This window comes from Thermobia domestica, chromosome 10 (assembly GCF_964235325.1).
Source record: "Thermobia domestica chromosome 10, izTheDome1.hap1.1, whole genome shotgun sequence".
NCBI classification, from domain to species: domain Eukaryota; kingdom Metazoa; phylum Arthropoda; class Insecta; order Zygentoma; family Lepismatidae; genus Thermobia; species Thermobia domestica.
Window position 1 is genome coordinate 189,411,909 of NC_137463.1, and position 14,603 is coordinate 189,426,511.

General features: G+C 33.9%; 1 protein-coding gene across 2 annotated transcripts in view; it reads right to left on the reverse strand.

The window, feature by feature from the left end:
- The window catches only part of LOC145662894 (uncharacterized), a 65,715-nt gene that overhangs the window by 7,496 nt on the left and 43,616 nt on the right, over positions 1-14,603 (reverse strand). For both annotated transcript variants that reach the window (XM_081728870.1, XM_081728871.1), the window contains exons 6-8: positions 10,885-11,017; positions 8,400-8,460; positions 1,217-1,984 (exon numbers count right to left, since the gene is read on the reverse strand). In XM_081728870.1, the coding sequence (XP_081584996.1) occupies positions 1,217-1,984; positions 8,400-8,460; positions 10,885-11,017 (962 nt within the window). The remainder of the gene's footprint in view (positions 1-1,216; positions 1,985-8,399; positions 8,461-10,884; positions 11,018-14,603) is intronic.

A 14,603-nucleotide genomic window follows, 5' to 3' on the forward strand; every position in this document is an offset into this window, starting at 1 on the left:
TATGAGTCTATATTAAAAACAATACAATAACTATGAATCGAAGCTTAATGAAAAGTTGGGAGTGGTAACAAGCAAAGGATTTGCTATTCCATTCCTTCTATAGAGATGATCTACCAAGAAATGATTCCTTGAAACACGTCGCACCTCCACTAAAGAAATAAGAAATATCACAAATCCAGATGTAAAACTTGTCCTACATTCGACCCTAGTTTCACCTAATGCTCGGGTCATCTGCCTGTATCAGTTCATCACAACATTAGACTACGCTTTCCGCTTAAGTGTTTTTCTAAACTCTTCGCTGCCTATCTCGCTATACTTTCACGATATTTCACAATTATACAGTAATGTATGTGCTTCCTATAAGTTTCATTCGTTCCTTTATTATATATTTTTCCCCCTAGTTCTTTCGATTTGCAACTGCTAAAACGATACGCGAAGGCTATTTTCTTTGGATTATGTTTGTATAGTTTTAATAAACTACTAGCTAATTGTGAAAACATTACCACACAATTCTGAAAATGGTCAGTACAGTATAAACGTTTTTACTAAACACTTCATTAGACACGGATAAGAAGAAGGAAGAGAAAACAAAAGAGACAGAAGCATTTGCGAAGCATCTAGTTAGAAGTCACATTCCTTTCAAAATTTTTCTAAGCGTGAATACTTATAGCGTTATTTGTTTTACTGTTCTGGATAATAGTATCACTGTTTTATGTATATTAATGTGTATAAAATCAATTACTTACCAGCATATAGTGAAAATATTACCACACAATACTTAAGTACTGTAAGCTCTTCTACCAAATGCTTCAATAACACACATATATCTCGTCTATTTATTTCAAGAATGACATTAACTCAAAATTCTTAATTTTTCAGAGAGAAGCGTCTTAAAGTTTCGAAACGCAATGAAAACAAACGGGCGCAACAACGATGCAAAGTGCTCTCTAGCGCCCAGTTTTGGAAGCACATCTGTGAAATTTTTACTAGAGGCAGACATCAAAATTAGCTTTCACCAAACTTCGATAGATATACTTCATATATTAGCATATCACAGACAACCTTCTGTGTTAATTTTAACGAAACCGACTCTTGTTGGTGAAAGAAGTCGTCATTCTTCTAATACTATTTAAAAATTGACAATTAACTACGTCCCTTTATATCAACTAACTTGTATAAATGAGCAGCAGTAATTTATAAAACAAATAAAAATTACCTTCACTCTGGTCATTAAAGCCATCACTATCAGCAACTTTTTTTAGAATAGTGTTGTCATTCTTATACATTTGTTCATGTGGAATATCAACACTATTTTGCGACGATTTACTAGAAGGTGTAATACCAAATAGTTCAGGTGATAAATTCAATTTTCTACCCTTTTTAGGTCTTTCTTTATTCTCAAGAGAGTGAGCTTTGCTAACCTTTTTCCCACTAAAAATTGGGGAATAACTGATATCACCTGAAGATTCACCAGCCGACACATCTGTTTTCGAACGACTCACATTGCATACTGATTCTGAACTTTCCGATCGTGGTGAAATCAGTGATGGCGAAACATTAGACAAAGAGCTATTTGAATCATCCTGAGGAATATGAATCGATGCAACTGTTGTTACTTCGTTTGTTTCATTATCTTCATCATCACTATCTATTATATTTCTTCTTCTGTGTTTCCTTACAGCATCATCCTCGCGTTCTTCATTATCTTGGTACGCTATGATTACATCTTCTGATTCACGTTCCTTGGTGCATCGTTCATTACTATTTTCATCATAATTTTTTAATATTTCGCACTTTTGTTCAAGTTTATCAACAGGTTTTTCATTACTTTCTTCATTTGTTTCTTCTTGAGTTTTCAGTTCTTGAAACTTCGGGCTAACATCTTTTTTGTTATCACTGGTTTCATTTCGAATTATGTCTTTTGACTTTTGTCGATTTTTGACTTCCTGAATTAACTTTTGGAAGCTATTCTGGTTTTCCATCACTGAAATAGAAGAACAAAAATTAATTCATACACTAATGCCTCATAAAATTACGATACTACCATCTAGCTACAAAATCATACTAGTGAGAATATCAAATCAAGGAGATGCTCGTAGGGCTTTCCTTTTTCAAGGGAGGACGGCACAAGAGACTGACACACAAGCGCAGTCGCGAATATATGAAAATAATTATTTACGTACGTTACATAACTTTGTTAAGAAGTTGAGCCATCTTTTTGTTTTTCGGCCCAATGATTTATATGGAGAACTTTTTTTTGTTTGTTTGTTTGTTTTTAATGAATAGGGATTTTAATAATGAATTTAGTGTTTTTCTCTTCATGTCTCTTTAAACGTCTGTTGCTTTATCAATCATCACTACAAGTATTATGTTATCATTAGCAGGTTACTTGCTGCAGCTGAAAAGCCTTCACGCACCACGGTCTTCAATGAAACAATTGTTTTGACGTAAGATTTTTGTTTTGATACCGTCTATCAACTGTAGCTTCATTCGTTCCCTCTCTCTTTTCTGCCACCATACCCTCTAGCACGTTCCATATGATACAATTTCTCCTCAGCCAATAATGGCATCACTTATCGAAAAGGTGTTTCATTATAAATGTAATATTACTTTATTTACATTAAATTTATAACAGGAAATGTTATTTTGCACAAAGTATGAGACATCACAAAGTATGAGACATTGAAGTATTGATGAAGAAGAAATCAATAAAATCATATATTATGACGGGAGGGCAGAAAGTTCTTACAATTCTTACTCTTACCATGATAGAGATGAACTAGGAATTTGAAACACAGACGTCTTTCTTTTCATATTCACCTCATATTGCCTTACATTTCTCTCATCCATGGATCAGTCCGTTAATACTATCTATATAAAAGTCTGCGGAGTTGGAGCAAACCAGATTTCCATAGTATTAATGACATCCTCCCTCATCTGCAAAACGTCTACTTCTCAAATCTTTTTCCATATTTTCCTGCAAAATTTTCTTTATATTTAGGAAGGGAAAGTAGTCGGACACAGCCAGAACGGGTGAAAAGGTCCATAGGAATATCTGCCCACGAAGTGAGTGTTTCTGCTACTCGGTGTGCCAGTGCTTTGACCGCTAGCAACAACACGTCATTTTCATAGTCATGCATCTCGTAACTTTTGTAGCTTTCATAACATCTCTTAACCTTTGCAGCACTTCCTGTAATATGTTCTGTGATTCTAGCCCCTTTTTGTAAGTAACCAGTCAAAGACCACACCTTTAGGTTACCAAATAACGAAGAACATGATCTTGCTGAATGAATGCTGCAATTTAGTCTTTTGGGGAGTGGGAGATGAGGTATGTTTCAATGTTTTATTCATTTCTTTAGTTTCAAGATTAAATAGATATACCCAGCATTCACCTATAGTTCCTAATCTGTTTACTTAAGCAGCTCTATTCTTGTGCTATAGGTTCAAAATGCTTTGTGGGGATTACATACATTGCTGTTTTAAAAAGATGTCAACAATCGGGGAACCCACCTCCTTGTCACTTTGCTCATATGCAGAATATCATGCAATATGTGATGAACGGATTCCAAACTTAATGTTCACTTACCTAGTCCCACGTCTATTTTTAAGTACTAGATACTGAATTTTTGCTATCCCGCTTTGGTCGGTAGCCACTAAGGAACGACCTCTTGGGTCAGCGTATAGACTTATGCGACTATATTTGAATTTTCTCTTCCAGTGTTTTACTGTGTCATAAGATTCTTCGTTATACACAGGTGCTATCTTTTACTATATCGTTTGTGCCGGTTTTCCTTGAACAGGGTGTCTACTAAAATTCCACAATGAAATTTCGTGACTTTTTCGTGACCTTTTCTTTACCAAATCATAAAATTTCCTAACATTTTCAAGAGCGAATTTGGGTGCGAATTAGGCCAAATTTTCATCCATGCGATACAAACGTACTTTGCTTGCGATTTGGTAGCCTCTAAAGCCGACCATAGACATTTTTAGTGTTGAATCTTGATGTTTTATAGAACAAAATTTTCCAATTTATACTTACATTTGCACAGTTTAAAAAAAAAAATCGTGACCCAAAAGCTAAATTTCGTGACTTTCATGACCGTTTTCTGATTTCGTGACTTTCATGACCGTTTTCTGATTTCGTGACTTTCATGACCGATAGACACCCTGTTGAAATACATGTCTGGCTCGGGAGACCTGAGTTTGATTCCCGGTAGGACTCATGTGGTTCGGATCCTACGTTAAGCTATAGGTCCAAGTCTCATGTAGCCCCGCTGCTGAAAGAGAGAATAATAATAAGAGCTTAGTATTCGACCTTGTCCCACACGCTGCTGTCGCCTAATTTTCTGGCTGTAACATTAATTCAACAGGAGCTGTAAAGACAAATATCCAACCTATCATCAAGCAAATTTCTAAATTACTAGCACATCTTCATTATGGCGAAGGTAAGCCTTCCAAAGTAAAATCCCCTTTTATTTCAAAGGAAAGAAACAAATACATTCCCACATAAATCACTAAGTGAAAACAACTGTGGTGGAGGTATTCAACACCCTTACCTCCAGTAAATAGACTCCATATTAAATACTGTAGGTCTGAGTAAGTAAATCTAATAGGTTTTGATATGTATTTCGAACAACTTAAGCCCCAGCGAAAATGAAGTTGTCAATTGCTCTTGTCCCTTCCTGCGGGCAACCATGTCTAATCCAGCATTTAAAACGAATTAAAAGAAAGATAACCAAACTTTACATCAACTTACAACACCTATGATCGACAACACTGACATGATCAGAAAGTAGTTCTGAGGAATCATTGTGTCATATTTCCACATTTCACTTCTGTATTTAAATAATGGAAAATCAATATCATTACAAGATAAAGCTTCAAAACTTCTATACATTTTTCTTAGTAATCACTCTTCTTAAAGACTATTTTTTTTCGGGAACTGATGTGAAATCTCCTAATATATATATATATATATATATATATATATAAAGCACGTGCACCTTCTCTTAAGTGATTATTTACCGAGTTCGTCTATGAGACAATATTTGATAAAAAGCAGTCTACAGAGCCAGCATACACTGTGATCGGACTTTCGCCCACCCGCTTGTTAGCTGGAAGTGCTTTAGTTGAGTTAGCGCGTAGCGGATACACAGAGGATTGAAGAACTGGAAGAACTCATAGAAGTATATGGTAAGTGGAAACCTGCACATTATTAATCTTCAGTGTTTGCCTTTAGATGTTGGAAATTTATGCAATCGACGTAATGCTAATCGTAAGATGCACAATGCTTGGTTTTCTCAGAGAAATAATCCGTGTAGAAACAAGAAATGAATGCATAGTAACGAGAGGTGATGTATCATTCTGAAATGTCCTGTAGTAAACAGAAAAAGAGCTCTCTCGTGCCTATATGCTTGGCGTACTCCCTTCGGCGCGGGAAACCCAGGTTTAATTTCCGGTGGGAGCTCATGTTGTCTCGATCCCGAGAAGCTGTAGGTTCACGTCTCATATGCCCTTGGTGTTGAAAGGGACGCTAAACTCCAGATCATCCAACTAATAAACAAAAACATCCTCAGGAAGAGTAATTCTGAAATTCGAAGAAAATTCGTAAATTATGTAGCAAAATGAATTCCAACATTAGTGCTTTTCTTAAACTGAATTAAAAGCAACACGAACTAAAATTTATGCAAGCTTTAATTCCTAGAAACTCTCTACATGGATTGGAATAATAATAATAATAATACTGTACTATAATTAAGTTACTCCCTTGCCCTCGTTAAACAAAGTCAGATAAATATAATAAGGATGCTGGAGGGAGATCAGTTCAGGCTTGTTCAATGTTTCAGTTGGAAGCACTAAAAACTGTAGAGTAATTGCAATATATTGATTTTTAATTATAAACACCGATGATAGGGCGCGTATTCGTAGGATTAAGAATTACATTTCTGGACTTTTCGGTATCTATGCTCATGTAAGTCCGTCACGTATGAGGGATGACATCTCTCGGTGATCACATTGCCTGTGAAACTAGGGACGAAGAAAGGAATCGACCTAGAACCATTATGTGAGGCATTTGTCTGGTGTGAATGAGGAAAACCCAGGAAAAACTTCAGGGTGGTTGACCTGAAAAAAGCTTTTACACTTTTTCGACCGAGTGTTCGCACCGGGAATCGAACCCGGGACCATTCGCAACAAAGGCGAGAGCGTTGGCGACTATGCTACGCGGTGTCAAGGCGCGTATTCTTGACTTATTTCACATTCTCACAGATTCCCTTAAAAAGTTAATTATTCGTGAAAAATGTAGCAAGCAAAGATAGTTTACTATTGATCAGTCGTTTGTAATGAGTCATCATAATTCAAAGTACTAAAAAACAGAAGTAGAACTGCAATGGAATAAAAGATGTTACGTTTTAATTCAAACCATTTCTTCCAAACCCAAACCCCTACCCATATTAGATTACTGTATTGTACACGTTTTGTATCCTAAGCAACAACACTATATTATATAAAAAAAAGCCAACGAAAAACTGTAAACCCTTTTTAAGCACTACCTCTTTTACAAGTATTCTCCAGGTAAAAAGAGCTCTACATAAGTAATCCAAATTCAACAAGGAGAAAGACCACACATACATTAATCACGTAAGCTGCTTGGATTCGACGTTCTTTTCCCCTTATAAATTGTCTCCATATATTAACAACTTTCAATTATTTGAAAACAGAAGAAAGCCAACTGCTTAACACATTTACTGTAACTGTAAGTGATTCAGAGTTTGATTCTTGGCAACGGGTATCTTCTATTAGCTTATCAATAGAAACACTAAACTGAGTACTAAATTAAACAGAAAATGATAGGAACACGATACAAGGTTTAATCGCTCTACCGTGTAGCTTTAAGGTGGAATAAAAACAAACTTGATGTTGGTAGAAAGAGAGAATTACAATACCGTATAATCTGAATCACAGCTGAAACATACCAGTGCCTTTAATATTGTCGTTTTATGGTATTTAGGTAACTAAAAATTATAAATCTCAGCCGGCATACCTGCAATAAGAGAACCCATTGGGTGTAGCAGAACAGATGGAAAGAGACCAGATGGAATGACTCTGTTACCGTGGAAGAGAGGTAAAGCGCTAATTTGGGACTTTACATGTTCAGATACGTTCGCTCCTTCAAATCTCCCCTTTTCTTCGATTCAGGCGGGAAATATAGCCAGCCGAAATGAAACGGAAAAAAGGAGAAAATACAGTAATCTTGAGGAGAAATATCATTTTGTAACTATCGCTATTGAATCCAGTGGTGCATGGGACAGAGAAGGTATTAACTTTATGAAAGAAATAGGGAGACGGATCAGGCAGTTATCTGGTGATGACAGACCAAGCACCTTCCTCATACAAAGGATAAGTATGGCAGTTCTAAGAGGCAATGTCGCCTCAATAGAGGGTACCATACCCAAAGGCAGAGAATTGGAAGAAGTATTCCTACTATAAGAATATATTTATTCCATTATGTTTTTATTTAATGTTACCATCCATTTTATGTTCATTCAAATTTATAACTAATTTTTTAGGCTTTATTTACTTTCTTCTTTGTTTTTGCCTGTTAAAATTTTATGGTGCAGAATTAAGTTCTGTTCGCCAATACATCAATTTGTAGTAATTTGTACAAAAAATGGTTGTTTTCAATTTTGCATTGGCAAGCTCGTTTTTCATAATTTTCCCAAAAAATAATCAGACGATTTTGACTCAGTTAAATGATTTGGTTTAGCTCAGACCTATCGACTGGTGTACGTATGGTTCACTTTTTGACATGTTCTCGTTTGTATACTAATAATATGATGGAATTACTTTCAAATTTTAATTTAATTATATTATACAATTAAAGTTATTATTTAATATATTTAAAAAAATACCGTGTTATAAATTAAAATTAAATGTCGTATTAATATTTACGGCAATTAAAAACTGAAATCATACTAAGTGAAGTATTCAAATGTTGACGGAAAATCGTGCAAGGAGAAACTGGTTCACAGTTTAGGAAATGATTTGGTTAAACAACACAGTTTGATAAATATTGGTGATAAATAACACCATTATTTATAAACAACGTGATGGATTGTTAACACTTTTCTTTTGAAAACGTTACACTGGAAAAAGGTTATTTTTTTAAACACAAGTTTTATAGCAGCAATTCAAGGAACTTTTGAATTAGCTCTACAATAGAAAATACTGATCAGAATATGAAGTTCTACAAGAAGTATAATTTTTTGAAAAATACGCACATGAAGATGATGAAAAGGTGTAATTGGAACATATTGTTAATTTGACGTCAAACATTTGGATACCTCAGTTAGCAGAATTGTAATTCGATGCATCCTATTACGTTATTAAGTAATACTTACGGTACTTTTTCTGTGCGGCTTCAATTGTTTCTGGATCCATCTTCCTATCTATATTTAATCTCTGTACAGAAAGAAAATCAGAATATTAATCAAACTTTAATAATAGGTTTCCAGTGCTACAAAATTGTACTCAAAGATCCTGGGAAAGCAAGGTATGTAGCAATGTACATTCGATTGTATAGCGGCAGCTTTTGTCAAATTCTTTGGGTTAAGAATGTCTCACGATGATAGGTACAAAAAAAATTAGTAAGTAAATGATTCATACAAACATTAAGAAAACTAAGGGAGCACTTCTAGAACCGAATGAGAACTTTCCGTCATGAATAAGTAAGTAGCAGTGCCTCCACTAGTTCTACCTGCGAATTATGAAGACCGACGAAAAGAAGCAAAGATCCCAAATTATTTGGATGGATTGCTCATCCGGACTCATGCGAATAAAGCGTGTCATCTGCAGTCAGCGCGGGAAATGCCAATAAAGGCAGTGTTCGGGAAAAAATATTAGAAAATCATATGCAAATATAAATCTTAGAAAAACTGGAACACAATCTATTTCATCAAAATATTTGTGTCAATTTAATACTATTCATCGATTAAACAAACAAGTAAATACCTAAGCCTTGTTATTCTATCACTACAAATTACACAGATCTACCATGAGAATTTATGATATAGGACGTACCTATAGTTGGAAAAATAAATGAAAAATTTGACAGATTAAAATTAAAAATTAAGGCTATGAAAAAGTCACTGATCACATTTAAAATTAATGTCAGAAAAGAGTAACAGTTAAAGTTAAAATTAGTTTCAAAATTAATGGTTTAAAATTACAACTAAAAAAAAGAATTTTTATTATTACGCAATCTGAATTATCTTGATTTATGAACGTTAATATATGATTTAATGGGAAAAACTTAATGATGGGAAAATTAATCGATTATCATAAAAAGTTAAAATTTTAATACAAAACTGAAAATTAAAATTAAAATGACAAAATTCAAAAACAAATTATCAATTAACACTAGAAGGATGGGATGGGTCAAACTGGCCTAATGCGTATTTTCTAGTGGAAATACTGTGTCATTTCTCATGCAATTTCCTTTTATTCTTATGACTTTACAGATTATAGTGTAGTAAACTACTTATTCCTTTTATAAACGTATTATATAATGAGTGAATCAGGTATTCAGAATACGAAATATTTTTGCGACGCCTGAGTAAGGCGTCGCCTGGAAAGAAGGGATCGGGAAAAACGAAATTTCATTCATTTTTCAATAAGAGAAGCTTTTCCCTTCACACACAACTAGATTGGGTGCGCAAGCACTACTATCATGTAAATGATCACAACAAATACAATAACCTCGGTATGATATGGGCGACTGGACCTATAGCTTAATGTGGGATCTAAACCACATGAGCTACCACCAGGAACAGAACCCAGGTTTCCACAGCTAAAGGAGCATAAGCTAACTCCATTGCCATGAGAGACTAACAACTGAGCATAGTTTGAATCTAGCAATCACTCACGCGACGTAATTTCACGCATATTTAAACAGTACGAGTGTTTCGATAGACATGTAAATATATAAATGATATGCAACATTTATGCCAAATTTCGCAAGTAATATGTACTATTTAAGGTTCTCTAAAAAAAACTGTCGTATTTTGAAGTGTTCTTTATGTTGATAACTGAAAGTCTGCTTTTATGAACTACCTGTAACTCTGTACTTTCTATTAGACCAAGACATATGTTGTATTATGAGAATCCATAGATCCCTATTTTTGTTTCTTGACGGCAGCAGCAGTCACTGAAACCTTTCACGACAAGATTTTGAAGGTACAGCATCGGTGAGCACTATATTTACTTACTAGAGTACCAGACAAACTTAATACATGACATAAACACATTATAAAAATGAGATTTTTTAAAAAAAGAACAATATTGAAATGCAATACAGAGTACACATTATAATCCTTTTTTACAGACACATCGGATAGAAGTATATGGAAAGGTTCCTAGTATTTCCTAAGATGTTTTAAAACTTGTCACATTTACAAGAGTTACAATCTTAAACTTGCATTCGTTATCACCTAAGAAACTACAAAAATCATCAGCAGACCTTTAAAACTATTTTATATATAAAAAGAACACTAAACATTCTCAGAAAATACCACGTCTCATGCAATGTAAAGGAAGATTTTAGAGAATCTAAAAGCAATGAAATCGCTATATAAATCATTCGAACATTTAACATATAGCAACCGTACAATTCGAGATGTAAGTTTTATACAAATCTTTGAGAGAAAGAAACTCTTACTAGATGTCTTTTATATATAGAAAGCTACTAACTATAAAAAGGGACTATTTAGGTATTAACGAGACGTATAAGATATTAAAAGGGACGTTCAATCAATCATTACAAAAAATCAAACTATTGTAGTTCCCAGTTTTGAATGGTTCTCTTTATTTAGTAGATGCTCTACTTACATAAGTTAATCCAGGTGGAGAAGAAGCGTTTGTCTTCTTTTCATCTCTCTCTTCTCTCTCCACTTGCCTTATTATATCTTCAACTGGGCGCGGTCTTAATTTATCACACTCAGAATTGTAAAGAATGGTAAACCTATAAGAAAACGTTACTATAATAATATTGGTAAAAACAAAACACACTACTATTAACATTGGTAGATTACATATATATCGTACATATACTCATATAGGGTGGACCATATCTTGAAATGCCCTTGTAACTGAAACTAAGAGGCGGAAATCACTGAAATTCTGCAAGATGCAAATATCGGCAGGGAATATTGTATGACGTACTCTTTAATACCATCAGATTAACAGTGCTGCCAACCCAACAACATAAACTTGTATATTTTTAAAATGGCACTACGTAAGATTATTACATATTTCGAATTTAGATGTTAAAGTATAATACCTCATTAATTATTCATTGTTACAAAGTAAGAGCGCACAGTTTTATACTACAGTATTACAAACATTCAAATTTCGAGAAGAGTAATAACGCAAGTGAGATGAGCGGAGCTATACACATTCCAAAATACTTTATTATTGAATACTAAGGTCATGAATGATGCATTCCAATAAATAGAAAAAAGGTTAGGGGTATGAAAAATTTGAATTTTTCAGAAGGGCTATATTTCGAAAAAGTGCTTAGTAAGTATCACATCCAATCACACAGATGGTTTTTAATTGGCATAAAGAACATAACACCACTTACAGCGAGCTAATATCTCAAACCGTTCCAAAGATATGAAAAACATGGACAGAGATTGCTAAACTGCTTAAAATGGCATACACAAATGGGAACATTTTTAAAATGATTGTTGCTTTTCTTTGCTTCTATAACATTACAGCAATAGTTTTTTGTAGCTGTAATAGCACCAAGTTATAAAAAACAATTTTAAGCAATATTGCAAACTTTTACAATATTCATCACATCTCAGGAACGCTTTGAGATATCAAATTGCTGTAAACGGCATTATGAGCTTTGCTTTATTAAGATTGAATCTATGGAATTGGATCTAATACTTAACTAAGCATTTCTTCGAAATGAAACCTTTTGAAAAAAAAAGTCAACTTTTTAATCTCGTGCAACTTTGTTTCTATTTATTAGAAATTCATCATATCATAGTCATAGTATTTATAAAGTACTTTCGATGTGCATAATGCCATGTTTATTTAACTTCTGCCGCTATTCCCCAAAATTTGAACGTTAATGAAACTTTAACGCCCTTAGTTTATAACACTGAATAACAAGGGTGGTATTGTAAGTTTTCATTTGATAGGTAGCTATCAGCTTTGTAATAATCCAATGTTGTGTCATTACAAAAATACATCTTTATGTTGGATTGGTAACATTGTTATTTAGTATTGCAGATAGATCAGACAATATTTTCTTGCAGATATTCCCATCCTACCGAATTTCAGCGATATATATCGGGTGGATCATTTCTCTTGAAACGTCCTTGTAAATATTAAACTAACGAATAGCAATTGCTGAAATTTTGCAGGATTGGAAAATTTTAGAAAATTCGATTACCTGACGGCCACGATCGTCAGTATTAAATCTAACCATAACATGACTCATTACTATTACCTATTTCCTATATCGTACGTCTGACCTTGGCGAGTCATGCAACGGCATAGAGCGGTCGCAAGATTGATACAGATGGTACTGTCCTCCATGGTATGAAATTTTCTTTCAAGTGCAAAGGGTTAAGCTACAATTATATTACACGTATGGTTTTTAGATACTAGTTATACTAAAACAGATATACTAAAAATATTGTACTAAATTTGGATCAATGCAGTAGTACTCATCTCTCAGGTTCTATTTCTTGGCTAACGGTTTTCAGCCACATCCGTTTCCTAACCCACGGTTTCTTACCCGTTTTCTTTTCTGGTTCCCTACTTCTCCCAGTCTGATGCGTGCACAGGTAACTTTACATTACTGAACTAACATTTACCCACCCATTAGCGTGCAATTATCGTTTACATGTATTTTTCTTTAAACTTATGTGTTAAGTGATTTACTTCTTATTTCATTTTCAGTTTCTTGTTATCTACTTTTCTTATGGAGCACTTTTCAGCTGGGTATCCAATTCGGCCGGTACAAGATTATGACCAGAGAAATGGGTCTTCGCGTTCCTTATGCTATTCTGATCTTTCGTAAATATAAGAATCTATTCGGTATCCCCATCTATATATTGAGATTTCCATATGTTTTCCTCTCTGGTGCTGGTTGAGCCACATGTTCCCAATTACTAGTAAATTCTGCCTACAGAAATTGACCGGTTCCTCTCCCCTTTCATTCCTTTCGTTTTATCATCATTATCTACGACTAGTGTTGCAAATAAAAAAAAAACGTTCGTATTTTTTCAGAAATGTACGTTTTTTTTAGAAAAAAACAATGCCTCTTGTTTTTTTCTAAATTTCGTTTTTTTTTTCAAATAGTTATTTGTAATGCATCTTACGTCTATTTAAGTATGAAATATTTTTATGTAGGTGTAATCACCATAAAATGCAACATACATTAAACGTTAGATACTGATACGCTACAAATATTTTACAATTTACATGAATATCATACCTATTAACAATTCGGGTTTCAGCAGTTTTCAGCAATATTTACTAAGAAATAAAAGTAGAAATGAAATTTTGTTTTTTTCGTGAAAGCAAGCCTTTAATAAATACGAAAATAATGTCACGAACAGTATAAAATTCAAATAACTTGTCTAAAGGTAAAAACTAATACTAATTTGCCTAATAGTATTTTTCTAAATGTCATATATAAATAATTTGTCGACTAGATATATACGATATACAGAGCCGGCTCTACCATATATGCAACACGTGCATTTGCGTGGAGCGGCAAGTTTGGATGGTCCGGCAAAATCTGTCATTTAAGTATATTATTTAAATTAAATTTCTTGTTGGAAACACACTTCATGATGATGGTAGTTACATTTACTAAGCTGACATTTTATTTGAATACTACATTCAAAAATTATGTTTAGGTTGCATTAGTTTAAGGCCACATGGACAATGCTAAAGCAAATGGTCGAATAAATCCGAGCACAAATTGCTTGATTGTTGTCAAATGCAAGAATTCAATTCTCGAATAGTAGTGAATATCTGTTCCATTCAGTAAGTTATCACAGTTTTGATATGACAACTAGTCTTGTTTTTGGCAGAAACAAGTTCCTTATTGAAGATAGAAACAAGTTTTTAAAAAAATGTTAACAGATGTAGAAGAGAAATCAAGAAATAAAGATAAAAGAGCTAGTTGCACTGGAATTGCAAACTGATACATTGAGATTAAAGCTCGATAGTGAAAGCTATAATAAAGGATTACCATCTTTCCTCTGCAGTGTGTTTGCTTTATCTTTCACTAACATAATAGATTAATATTTAAAGAAAAAAAAAACACGACACAACGGGATTACATTTTTAGTAAGTATTTAAGCCTTTCTGAGTGCGACTGCACTTACTCTCACCTTTGTTGTTCATGCCGGAGTAGCATACTTAAAATCATGACTTTTAAGATTTGTTCTTTCTGGAGAAAGGGGGAGGCGGCAAATTATGCCATTGCACGGGGCGACAAATTGACTAGGACCGGCCCTGATGATATGTATATAAAAGACATGAATATAGGATGACACAAATTGAAGTAATTCAGGGTG